We start from the raw sequence: 13,224 nt of genomic DNA, 5'->3' as shown, positions 1-13,224 counted from the left end.
TGATTGCACATAGTGCTTGTTAGTTGCAAGACTGTCCCATAGGCATAAAAAGCAACAATATTTCGTGAACCCAGATTGCATTCCCATCAACATTCCAATCACTTTCAAGTCTCCACAGATTTTCCAGCCGTAGTTTGTATACATTATGGCATTGAGGAGTACTTGCATGTTTTCATAACACTCCTTCATGTGCACTGAATGTCCTGTGGGAATGGATGGTTTCTTATTGCCGTTGTGTAGTAGTACTACCTTGAGGCTTCTCTTAGATGAATCAAGGAATAAGCGCCATTCAGCTGGAACATGCTCTTGGAACAAACAGCAAAATAACTCATGAGTGTTATTACTGAAACAAAGTGGTCCATCAACAGAGAAGCATGAAGTCAGATCCCTATTTCTCTTCCTGAAATGAGTAATACAAACATCTTTCTTAAGCAGACACTTTTCTTGTAGGTGAGATGCTAATAGTTCAGCTTTATCCTTCGACAGTGACAAGTCTCTAACTAAATCATTTAACTCTCCTTAAGAAAATTTCTGTGGTACGTCTTCATTTTCAATTGTGAAATCTGCATCCATTTTGGTGTCTTCCACAACAATAGTATTTTCTTCAGGAAATACATCTTCGTCAGACATCTGAAGGCCATTTTCTAGTGGTATTGGAATAGGAAGATCATCATCGTTGTGTGGTACTGGTCTTCTTACTGGTTCCAAGTTGGGATACACAATCTTATGCTTGGTCTTTACAGTAAACCCACATACATTAACGTTGCAGAAATAACAGTCCATGAAATGATCCTTTGGCTCTCTCCATATCATAGGTATTGCAAACAGCATTGCTCTCTTCCTCTTATTTAGCCAATCCCTTAGTCCATTTGAACAAGCTGAGCAGATGTTGTACAGGGCCCTATCTTGATCCCCGAGAGAGAGCAGCCAAAGTATAACTGGTAGATCTTCTTGATTTCACTTGTGATGGCATGTTGCTGAGCTTTGGTGGTAAATGAATCACAGATATGACAAAATATATCAGGACTGTTCTTGCAATGCCTTGACATCCTGAGTAGAATTTGATGATGATGATGACTTGGCACCTTAATCAGAAAGTAAAATTTATGAAAAGAAAAGATTATGAAAAGATAAAATTACAAAATGAATACAAATAGTTATAAAACAGAAGTCAGAATTTACCTGTATAAGACATTTACGTGTAGTGATACTGTTGATGTGAGTTATATACCTCTCTTATCTCATCAGAAAAACTGTGCCTGATAGAAGAAAACCGATTACATTTTTGAAATCTGCAGACAAAACTACATATAAAACACCATATAATATCCCTGATAAAAATTAGGTGTTGACCACTGTTATATATAACATATCAGATATTTGTGTTTCAAATAGTACCATCATACTCTTTACTTGTTTCAGTCATTTGACTGCGGCCATGCTGGAGCACCGCCTTTAGTCAAGCAAATCGACCGCGGGACTTATTCTTTGGAAGCCTAATACTTATTCTATTGGTCTCATTTGCCGAACCGCTAAGTTACAGGGACATAAACACACTACCATCAGTTGTCAAGCGATGATGGGGGGACAAACACACTTACACACAAACACACACACACACACACAAACACACACACACACACACACATATATATATATATACACATATATACGACGGGCTTCTTTCAATTTCCATCTACCAAATCCACTCACAAGGCTTTGGTCAGCCCGAGGCTATAGTAGAAGACACTTGCCCAAGGTGTCACGCAGTGGGACTGAACCCAAAACCATGTGGTTGGTAAGCAAGCTACTTACCACACAGCCACTCCTGTGCCTATAAATACTAAAAGTGAGTAGCTTTTTGTTACATCACTGTATGTATCTGTGTGTGTGTGTAAGCTTTCTAATTCTCTATGTATTTTTATTAATTGAAGAGCTAGAATGGCTCAAGAGCCTTGAGTTTGGTGCCAATGCATTTATCAACATTTGACGAGTGCATTGGCTTAAAACACTAGGCTAATAAAAATACAAATATTCTATTTCATGTTACTGTTTTCTCTTTCTCCCATTGGTGTAACTCAATTACTTCATTCTTGATCTAATCATTATATATTGTGCATGGTATTAATAAATTTAAATATTTTATGATAATAGTTTATCAAGAATTCTCTGAAAGAAATTGCAGAACAAGATGACCTTCATGTCTACTTGACTTATGACAGTGTCAAAGATGGTTCCCCATTACTTCTTCTAAAATCTTGGAAAAACTGGTTGATTACAATCTCTAAGTTAAAGGTATGTTGACATTTTAAAGCTGATCTTTATTTCCTAATTGTTTATTTGTTTGTAGGTTTTCACATTAGCTCTTCTTTCTTACATTGTTTTTATCAAATTTTAAAAAAATCATGGTCTTAAATTCCAGTAATTAAAACCTTTTTCTCCAATCTCAATTCATTCAGTTTGTTACATTGCTTTGATTTTTTTTCTTTTTCAGATTCCTGGTGTAAATCTCACAGATGAACTTAAATCACAAATTTTGTCTGATTTACTTTCTAGTATCCAATATTTAGTAAGTATAATTTATGATTTTTATGAGAAACAACTTTACAAGAGTTCTTTGTGTCATAAATTTAAGCTAGTGTTGACTACAAATAAATTTGGCCATAATATAAGGGGAAGAGTTCAAACATTGTTGTTAAAGCATCATTAAAGAAACTGGTAAATTAAAAGAAAATGAACCCTAAGATGATCCAGAATTCTACAGTTTTATATGAGTTTTATGTAGATTTGTTATCTTTATACAGCGATTTAAAATGTATTTATAAACTAAGATTTTTTGAATATACTGAAATCATTTTGGGCATATATTATCCTGAATAATATTTTAAGATAATACATGTCCCAAAACCCTAATTCTTCCCCACTCACCAGTTTTCTTCCTGAAGATGAAGCAGGTAGTAATTTGTTTTAGTGTTTGTTATGGGGTTATGGGGCTGATGCCAGTGCTGCTTGACTGGCACCCGTACCGATGGCACGTAAAAAGCACAATTCAAATGTGGCTGATGTCAGTGCCACCTGACTGGCACATAAGAAGCACCATTCGAGTGTGGCCGATGCCAGTGTCGCCTGATTGTCAGTGGCATGTAAAAAACAGCATTCGAGCATGGCCAATGCCAGTAGCATGAAAACATCTCTATTTGAGCGTGACCAATGCCAGTACCATCTGACTGGCACCTGTGCAAGTGGCATGTAAGAAACATCATTTGAGTGTGGTTGATGCCAGTGCCATTTGAGTGTGACCGATGCATGTAAAAGGTACCATTCCAGCATGACCGATGCTAGTGTCGCCTGAGTAGCATCTGACACGTAAAAAGTACCATTTGATTGTGGTTTATGCCAGTGTTGCCTGACTGGCTCCTGTGCCAGTGGCACGTAAAAAGCACTCACTACACTCTCAGTGTGGTTGGTATTAGGAAGGGTATCCACTAATAGAAACCTTGCCAAATCAGATTGGAGCCTGATGCAGCCTCCTTGCTTGCCAGTCCTCAGTCAAACTGTCCAACCCATGCCAGTGTGAAAAGTTGATGTTAAACAACAATAATGATGGTGATGATGATGGGGCCAATAAGATTCTGCTGACATCAACTTTGCTTTTCATCCTTTCAGGATCGATAAAAATGTACCAATCGAAGGTGGTGGATTAATGGAACTGTGGGAATGTCAGATCAAATACCTTGTGGTATTTGTTCTGGTACTTTGCATTATGAGTTCAAATTTTGCTATGGCCTCTGTGGGTGGTAGACTTAATCTGTTTCTTGGTTTAACACCACCACTTTAGGGACCTTTAACAGAATTCACTCCATTGCCTGTATCTGGGCCAGATTTAATGTTCCTACCCCACTTCCTCCTACCAGTCTTGGAGACCCTAAAATAGATCATGTTAATTGCCTTTCGACTTACAAGATAAAAGAAAAAGAAAAATCAAACTCTATCATCCAAACTGGAAACATAGATACTGCTCCCAGTCTGTGTTAGCCTCTATAAGGCCAATGTAATGTTGTAGAAAGGTGAATGTGAGAATCCTGTATTTATTTGGTTTTCACACTAATTTTTCAATATATGTTTTTGCTCTGCTCCAGGTAAAGGATGATTTGTCTTTGTATAAAGTAAAGCTGGCTTGTATCACTAGTGCCACTTATTTCACAGTTATGACCAGTTGGGTGAGGTAAATTATACCAGTTTCATTTTATTTAATTATCAATCCTTCTAAGTTTAATTATTATATTTATTTCTTTTTCTAAATTTAATATAACAATCCAACTAAACAAGCAGATTCACATTTGACATAAGTAATTGCCTGCTTTCCTCAACATTTTAAGACCCATATTGTCTAAAAAGGAAAGAAGTAACCAAAAGTATTAGATATCTTTCTAAAAACATGTATGGACACAATGATCCACTCCTCTTTGTTGTTCTAAATAAATAAACTGTTGTTCTCATATGGTACTCAACTCATTTTAAAGATGTCAATAAAAAGGTAACAAATTCAAAACAAGATGTGTATAATAGTGATTATTATATATACATTATATCTTAACACAGTTTGGAAGCTAAACATGTCATTCTATAATCAGAATTTCAAGTTAAATATCAGGTCATTAAGAATGAAATGTCTGATTTTCTTATGCACCAAGTTTGACAGTCATTAACTCTAATGTTCTATCCTGACAATTCTTTTTGTTTTACATCATTGAAGAATTATATCATCTCTTTTTGAAATGCAATTCATGGTGTTTGATTATATTGTGAGTTTTCTCTTGTAAATCAATTTTTGTGAACCCATGGATAAATCAAAAATTCATGTTGTTTATGAATATGAATTCTGTCATGGAACCAATGCCTCCCAGACAGCTCGAAACATCAATGAGGTGTTTGGTGAAGATGTGGTGAATGAGCACATTGTACATCGATGATTTGAGAAGTTCTGGTCTGGTGACTTTACACTTGAAAATCAGGCCTGTGGTAGACCTGAGACCAAGATGGATAATAATGAGCTGGAAACTGTAGTGGAAGCAGATACACCTCAAATTAGGCATGAGTTATGTTGTGTCAACGCCCCCAGGCGAAGAAGTAGGATCTCCCAAGACATATAAATAGAGGTAGTCTGGCCGTGGTAGCAGTTGTGTAGTGGTTGAGTAGAGATCATCCGAAGGTACTAGATAACAGTAGCTTGAGACATAACAAGTTAGCAGCAAGGCTTGATGTTTCGATTGCAACTATATTGGACCATCTGAAACAAATCAGCAAGATAAAGAAGCTGGACAAGTGGGTACCACATGAACTGAATGAGCATCAAATGATATATCCTCTTGAAACTTGCTGTTCTTTGCTGTCATGTCATAAAAGCGAACCATTTTTGCATTGTATTGCATTGTGTGATGAAAAATGGATTCTTTTCAACAATAGCAAGCATTCTGCATAGTGGTTGAATAAAGACAAAGTGCCAAAACACAGTCCAAAAAAAGAATATTCACCAAAAAAAGCTAATGGTGTCTATTTGGTAGTCCAGCACTGGTATCATCCACTACAGCTTCATGAGACCTGGTAAGTCAATTACAGCGAATGTATACATCAACCAATTGGATGAAACGATGAGTGAACTTGCAATTAAACAACCAAGACTGGTCAAAAGAGACAAGCCAATTCTCTTGCAAGACAATGTTCAACCACATGTTTCACAAAGAATGCTACTTAAGTTACAGAAACTGAACTTAGAAGTACTCTGTCAACCACCATATTCACCAGACCTTGCACCAACTGACTATTGTGTTTTCCAGGCATTAGACAACATTTTGCAAGGAAAAAACTTCAAATCTGAAACAGCCTTTCATGATTTCATTACCTCTTGCTCTCCAGAATGCTTCACTGCCGGCATAAATAAGCTACTGATAAAATGGCAAAATTGTGTTGATAATTTAGGTGCATTGCTTTTTGTTGAGATAAAGTAAAATAAACTTTCAGTTCAAAATTGGACATTCTTAATGGACTTTCAATTCAAAATTGGACATTCTTAATGACCTGATATAAAAGAAACTTTATCCAGTTTACAAAATTTCAGTTTTCTTAAAAGCATAGTTCCATTTGTATCACCATAGCTTTAGGATCTTATTCTCCTACTTCAGTTCTATGAATCATTGGAGAGAAATTCTTGAACAGCTACAGCTAACCTTGGACACAAGTTTTAGTAATAAAGAATTCCTTATACCAACTGTTCAGATAGGTTTGGTGGCTTCCATGACAACATTATTACAACTTCAAAATCATCAGCAGGCAAACAGTAAGTCTCAATTATTGAAGTTTATTTCTTCTAAGTATTCCCTTACAACAAAGAAAAATAATTAAAAATAATATTTGATGATGATTGTTTTATTCTGTTTTTAATTGTACTAAAGATGTACCTGTGATACTTGTTAATGTCATAACATTGTTTGAAGTATTTTACTTAAATGTGAAAGACTTTCTTATTTTTTTTATTCTTGTCTTTCTAGTTTCTGAACAGTGTCTGGTGTCACTTCTGAAAATAGTCTGTTCTATGCTACTTGAGTGTGTGCGGAACTTATTCCCGCTTCAAACCGATACTGCTGATGAAGTCCCTGATAAAGACCAAATGACATCACTGCAGAGAAAACAGAACACAAAACTCAAGGTAAAATCAGGTTTCTTTAAACCTATTCTCAGCTGCATTTTGTAAGTTGTGACTATTAAATGTTTTTAATCATTATTACTTCATGTTTTATCTTTTTTAATATACCTGAAGATCCAAGAAAATCTTGCTTGTATATATAATTTATATAGTTTACAATTCTACATAATGTATGATTAAATTCCTACAATTCTCCACAATTTCTTTCTGAATGCTAATGAAACAAAAATCAAATATAGAAGCTTATGTGGATGATTGGGCTTGTGAATCAAACTTCTGTTTCAGATTTCAATGTGAGTTGCCTGGATATTCAACAGCTAAAAACAACAAATCTACACATTACTCTTTTCATTTCACTACCTGAAGTCAGCATGTGAGATAGTATTATCTCTTTTCAAATAATAATAATTTCAAATTTTGCCAGGAAATTCAGGGGTGGGTGTAAGTCAATTGCATCGACCTCAGTGCTCAACTGGTACTTATTTTATCAACCTTGAAAGGATGACAGGCAGTCAACCTTGGCGGATTTTGAACCAAGAATGTACAGACTGACAAAATACTACTAAGCATTTTTCCTGGCATACTAATGATTCTGCCAGCTCACCACCTTCAACAGCAGCAGTAGTAGTAGGTGGTGGTGGTGGTGGTGGTGGTGGTGGCGGCAGCAGTCCAACCATTGAAGTTTTACTTTCCATTTTAGCTCCTAATGACCAGTGTTCTTCTACTACAAGAAATTATTCAGAACTTAAAAGATTCTAATTCATGGATATCTGTATTACACAATCATTTGTTGATCCCAACCTTGTTAGCAACAGTTGAAGTGTGGATTAAAGTAAGTAATCTCTCTTGAACTTATCCATTAATAAACTTTCATTCATCTGCTAGAACAGTTTTTCTGAATTCAAACTATGGAATCCTTCAAATTACAAATTGAAGTTTAGACTTTTTAAAGAGGAAATAGGATGTAATACAGATTGGGTATAAAATGACAATGTCTGAAATAAAATAAACTATCTTGCTCTCCTGACCTCATCAAGTGTAATAATAGTCCGTATTTGGCCTATTATTTCATTTGATTAACTTTTACAATATCTGATGATAATAGTAATGATTTCAAATTTTAGCATAGGGCCAACAATTTGGGGAGAGGGGATAAGTTGATTACAAGTTCTTATTTCATTGACCTCCCCCCAAAAGGATGAAAGGCAAAGTCAACCTCGGCAGAATTTGAACTCAGATATCTGACAATGATAATAATAATCCTCTCTACTAAAGGCACAAGGCCTAAAATTTTTTTTTTGGTGGGGTGGGGTTAAGTCGATTGCATCGACCCCAGTTCTTGACTGGTACTTATTTCATTGACCCCGAAAGATGAAAGATAAAGTCAACCTCAGCAGAATTTGAACTCTGAACATAAAGATGGATGAAATATTGCTAAGTATTTCACCCAGCATGCTACCGATTCTACCAGCTTGCCGCCTGGAATAATTTTAAATTTTGGCACAAGGCCAGCAAGTTTGGAGGAGGGGCAAGTTGCTTACATCAACCCCAGTACTCAGCTGGTATTTATTTTATCAATTCCAAAAAGGTGAAAGGCAAAGTCAACTTCAACTGAATTTGAAATTAGAACATGAAGATGAATGAAATGCTGCTAAGCATTTTGCCCAGTGTGCTAAAGATTCTGCCAACTTGCCACCTCAATAATAATAATAATAATGATGATAATGATGATGTGAGTTAACGTAAAAGAACCTGTATAATTATTTCTTTTGCTAAAAAGGTTCTACATTTTTATCTGCTTTCCTCTGGTCTTTGAGTGTATTTAATAAAGATGTATATTTTCTCTTTTAAAGTCCAAACAAGGATTGCTGTTCGTCGATGCCTCTTTGACTCTTCTCTTAACAATTTCCAAAACTGAACAGGTAAACTAACAGAAACCATTTCTTATCAATCAACATCAAGCAGTTTTTAATATTTACTTTATATAAAATTGATTGTCAGTGATTGAATTTGTAATTAACTTTACTTTGTGTAAGGTCATTTTAACATGTTATTAATACTATTTCCATAAATAATTATAACCGAAATTAATATGTATTTCATTATAGAAGTAATCAGAAATGCAAATATACAATCAATTAAAAAGGCATTTACTTGATTTCATAATCTCTTTGTATTTGTTATAGGGTGCTAATATCCTTATGTCTGCAGGGTTTGCAAACCATCTGTGTTTATCCATCAGTTCTCTATACAATACAGATGATCTTTCCCAGAAATTTTTAACATCTGGCCGAGTAAGTAAGAAATAATAACTTGTCATTGTTAACTTTATTATATAATTAATCAATACGAACTTCCTCTCTCTATATTTTTCTCATATGTCAGAAACAGATTTTGTTTTAATTGAATTCTTCAAAAGTAAGTAAGACATTATTTTGTGTTTTAAATACAAAATACTTTTACTCATCACTTCTTGAACAAATGATGAACAATTCTAACCAATACTTGCATGAATGTAGTAAATTTCACACTGCACATACTGACCACTGAATGCAGCTCAGTTTAACTTCATCATCAGCATTATCATTCAACACCCACTTTTCCATGCTTCTATGGGTCAATTTGTTGAGGCAGATTGTCTATGACCAGATTCCCCTCTTGTTATCAATCCCCACCTGTTTCTGGGCAAAGTAATATTTCCATTAGCTAGACAGATATATCTTTCATTGAAGATTGGAAACAAACAACCTCAGTTTTATGATGATGATGTCCATTTTCAACCATCACACGATGTCTATACAAAATACATGCAAACATACATAAATATACTTACACACATATACACCCACATACACACAATGGGCTTTTTTCAGTTTCTATTTGCTAAATCCACTTACAAGGCTTTGGTAGGCCCAGGGCTTTAGTAGAAGACACTTGCCCAAGGTGCTGTGTAGTTGAACTGAACTGAAGACCAATGGTTAGGAAGCAAGCTTCTTACTCACACAGCCATACCTGCACAGATTGTGTATGTGCTTTTAGATTCAATCCCTCTTATGTAAATAAACAGGGTTTCTGCTTATGTACATAGTTTGATCTGTTAAATATTTATAGACTTTAAATCAACTTTACCCACTTACTGATTGTTGCTCAATCAATATATAACAGACCCGGTGGCAACAATAGTTGAACTAATAATGCAGGTTAAGATTATTTTCCCAGTTCCAAACTTGGTAGAATGGCTAACTTTACAAAAGTTTAAATGTCAGCATGAGAAAGATGCCTAACTAGTAACAGAGAGGATAGTATCTTATTATCATCTGAGCCATGGCTTTGCCTGATGTGGGAAGAAACACTGTAGTTTATAATCAATGCAATCAAGAGGTAGATAAGACTTGCACTCTATCAGGTTGACACAAGTTCAAATGTGGTAGGCACACACAAAGGCAAACTGTAGAAGCACTCATGAAATGGTAAACTAAAAAGTTGTAATTCCTGTTACCCGGGATACCTAAGTCAAATGTTTTTCTCAGTTAAACTAAAATATGCTTACATAATTGAACTGACTATGACTGTGTCTGTTATAAATCATCTCTAATTGAAAACAATTGTTCCTCCACAGGAAAGGAATATATCTGATGATCAAAACTGGGACAATATACTCTGCCACTGCATTGGCTTATATGCTTCCATGCTGATGACTCTTAAGTATTCATTTTTGAAAGAGGCTCTTGATTTTATTGGAGTTCACCAAGACAGACTTCTTCAGGTATTTCCTTTTTCCCTTTTCTAATTTTAGATAATGACCTACTTAAAGAATTTAGCTACTCTAGCCAGGTAATCTAATTTTTATCTGATTATTTTGATAATTCAGTTGTTATTGTTGTGTTTAGGTAATAGAAATGTGATGGACAGCAGCATTTGTAGGGATGATTGTATCAAACATGTAATTTCACTTGACTTCTATTTGTCAAAGAAGTAGTAATTGTTACACAGATAAACAGATAGCTAATGAACTATTCAGTTGTAGGCAGACAAAACTAGATTATCATACGACACACTCTGACACCATCTATAACTCATCCACAGCATCTCCTCATTCTAGTATTACGTTTACATCTTAAATAAATGTCAAATTAAAAGTATTCGCAACATTCATTATATTTCAGTCTTTAGAGTTTGCTCGTATCAACCTAACAGAACCTGCCTTAAAGGAAGCTATGGCTACATGTGGCTTCATATACCAAATGTCATTTTATTCAAGAGAGTGGAAGTTTCATTTACCAAAAGTCCTCAGTAAACTTATGGTAAATATTATTATACCTTTCAGAATATTTGGCATTTTTTTAAAACAAATGTATTGTGAAATTTCCATGTATTTTACAGTCTACTTATCTTATGTTTTTCTTTTTATGCTGTGAATGCAGCTACAAGTTACAAAGATTATGTTTCTAACTTAAAATGTTCATATACTATTAGAACAAATTTAATTGTAACCATAAATGTTTATCATATATTCTGAAAAACATGGTCACTTTTCAGATATTTTCTTGTGTTAAGAAATAGTACAAACCATAAAGTTGCAAATATTTACTGAAATTTACCTTTTTAAAAACCTTTTTAAAATTGTTATTTCAACAACAAAGTTGATCATTTTGTTATCTTTAAGATCTACATGTGTTCTGTTACTTCTGCACAGGTTTCTCTCTACCGTTATCATAACTGATATTTTTCAGACCAGTTTTGTGTACATGTGTCAAGCATTTGTATCACTTCTTGTTCGACCACGATACTTGCAGTATTTACTTGAGGTCAGCTATTTTCTTTATTTTGCCTACCTTCCTTTTATAGTTTTAGAGTTTGAAGTATACAGCATAGAAATAGCAAATAGGTTAAAAAATATAGAGGCTGTGATAAGAACAATAGATAATAAGTGGAAAAAGGGAGCTAAAAGTATATCTAACCAGTTAAATGATCTGCTGCAGTTATAAGGAGTTGTGTTAATAGTCAAACTGTGCAAAATACTGATTAATATGTATATTTATCAGATTGGCATGAGTTTGTAAGGAAAGAAGTACAATCAATTGAATTACCCAAGCTCAGGACATAAGAGTACAACTTTAAATTCCATAAAAGTGTTTATTTAGAACTCTGTTGTTTCTGTTACTCTGATTAATAGTTGATTGATCCCATTGTTAATGTTTAGAAGTTTGAAAACTGAGATTTTTTTTTACATGACTTTTAGTCTAAAAATCAGCTATATTTAGATTTATTTGCATTTGAAAACTTTCAGAAGGGCTCAGGGAATCATTTTACAGAGGTTAGCAAGTTATGAAATGAATATAATCTGCTGTGAGTGAATCAGAAAATAGGCTGACTACAAATTGAAAAGGCGGTAAAAAATAGCTTAACATATGATATAATTATCAATGTATAATGCACAAAGACAATGGTCAATAATAGTGCTGCACTAAATGTTTTATATTATCTAACAGCCTAGTATTTCTTTGCTTTCATTTGTCCGAGAATTTATAAAATAACTACCAGTAAGATATTGAAGTTCATTCACTTGGCTGTACAGAAAGTTGCTTTTTGCTAGAATTAAAATAATTCATTACTAACAATGTTGGACAGGTACTAGATGCAGCAGTAATTTTTGTTTTATTTACTTTCACTTTCAAGCATGCTGGCTCTGCAAGGGAAGATCTTAATGGAAAACACCAACTTTTTAATATAGCTTCCAAACCTGCCTTTTTAGCACATTCCACACATGATGAATTAGAGCAACCAACAGCTCAGTGTCTAAAAATACAAAAAATGTAAGTTTATTTACTCCTTATTTTTACTGATGAGTTTGTTTTTTTTAGTAAAATAGCAGTATTCTCTTCATATATATATATATATTAGGTTGTATGAAATATAGTGTATCATTTGTAAGTTTGAGTTCATAACTCAGCAAATTTATGCACAAGCTTGCCAGTGAAAAACAACATTATTTATGTATAGACAAAGAGAAGCAATGCCCTTGAGGATATCTCCTTTTAAAAGTTCAGTGAATAATAGATTTGATGAGTATAATGGATGAGCCATAAATTTCATAAACCAGGTCTAGAATGTTATATGTTGAACTTGTGGGTTACTATGAATTTATGTGAAACTCAGAAGTTGTTTTAAATGATTTGAAATACTATTTCTCCATACCAGTTCTTAGACCATTTATCATAAATTGTATTTTATTGATTATAAGCAACAGAGGAAACACATCACTTCCAGTCTTCCTAATTCTGACTCCCAGCTCTGTTTTGAAATGTCTTAAACCCATCCATAGTATATATCCAGTTCATAATGCAGGCAATTAGAAATGCATTATGACCAAATTTAAACTTGCTGGAAATGATACATAAACACTGTTTAATGCTAAATAATTTTTAGTATATTAAATGCTTATATATGTATGTGTGTGTATGTGTATATATATATATATATATGTATGTGTGTGTATGTATATATATATATATATGTGT

The 13,224-nt window shown here is 34.0% G+C and overlaps 1 protein-coding gene across 1 annotated transcript in view; it reads left to right on the top strand.

The window, feature by feature from the left end:
* LOC106881422 (nucleoporin NUP188) overlaps positions 1–13,224 on the top strand; it is a 465,305-nt gene that overhangs the window by 430,359 nt on the left and 21,722 nt on the right. The window contains exons 36-47 of the mRNA XM_014931808.2: positions 2,155–2,295; positions 2,495–2,569; positions 4,140–4,225; positions 6,183–6,337; positions 6,549–6,706; positions 7,404–7,535; positions 8,557–8,625; positions 8,890–8,997; positions 10,323–10,469; positions 10,870–11,007; positions 11,437–11,511; positions 12,383–12,519. Of these exons, the coding sequence (XP_014787294.2) occupies positions 2,155–2,295; positions 2,495–2,569; positions 4,140–4,225; positions 6,183–6,337; positions 6,549–6,706; positions 7,404–7,535; positions 8,557–8,625; positions 8,890–8,997; positions 10,323–10,469; positions 10,870–11,007; positions 11,437–11,511; positions 12,383–12,519 (1,421 nt within the window). The remainder of the gene's footprint in view (positions 1–2,154; positions 2,296–2,494; positions 2,570–4,139; positions 4,226–6,182; positions 6,338–6,548; positions 6,707–7,403; positions 7,536–8,556; positions 8,626–8,889; positions 8,998–10,322; positions 10,470–10,869; positions 11,008–11,436; positions 11,512–12,382; positions 12,520–13,224) is intronic.

Source organism: Octopus bimaculoides, chromosome 1, assembly GCF_001194135.2.
Source record: "Octopus bimaculoides isolate UCB-OBI-ISO-001 chromosome 1, ASM119413v2, whole genome shotgun sequence".
Lineage (NCBI taxonomy): Eukaryota > Metazoa > Mollusca > Cephalopoda > Octopoda > Octopodidae > Octopus > Octopus bimaculoides.
The sequence above is the reverse complement of the archived record's forward strand: the minus strand, read 5'-3'. Positions and strand labels throughout refer to the sequence as shown.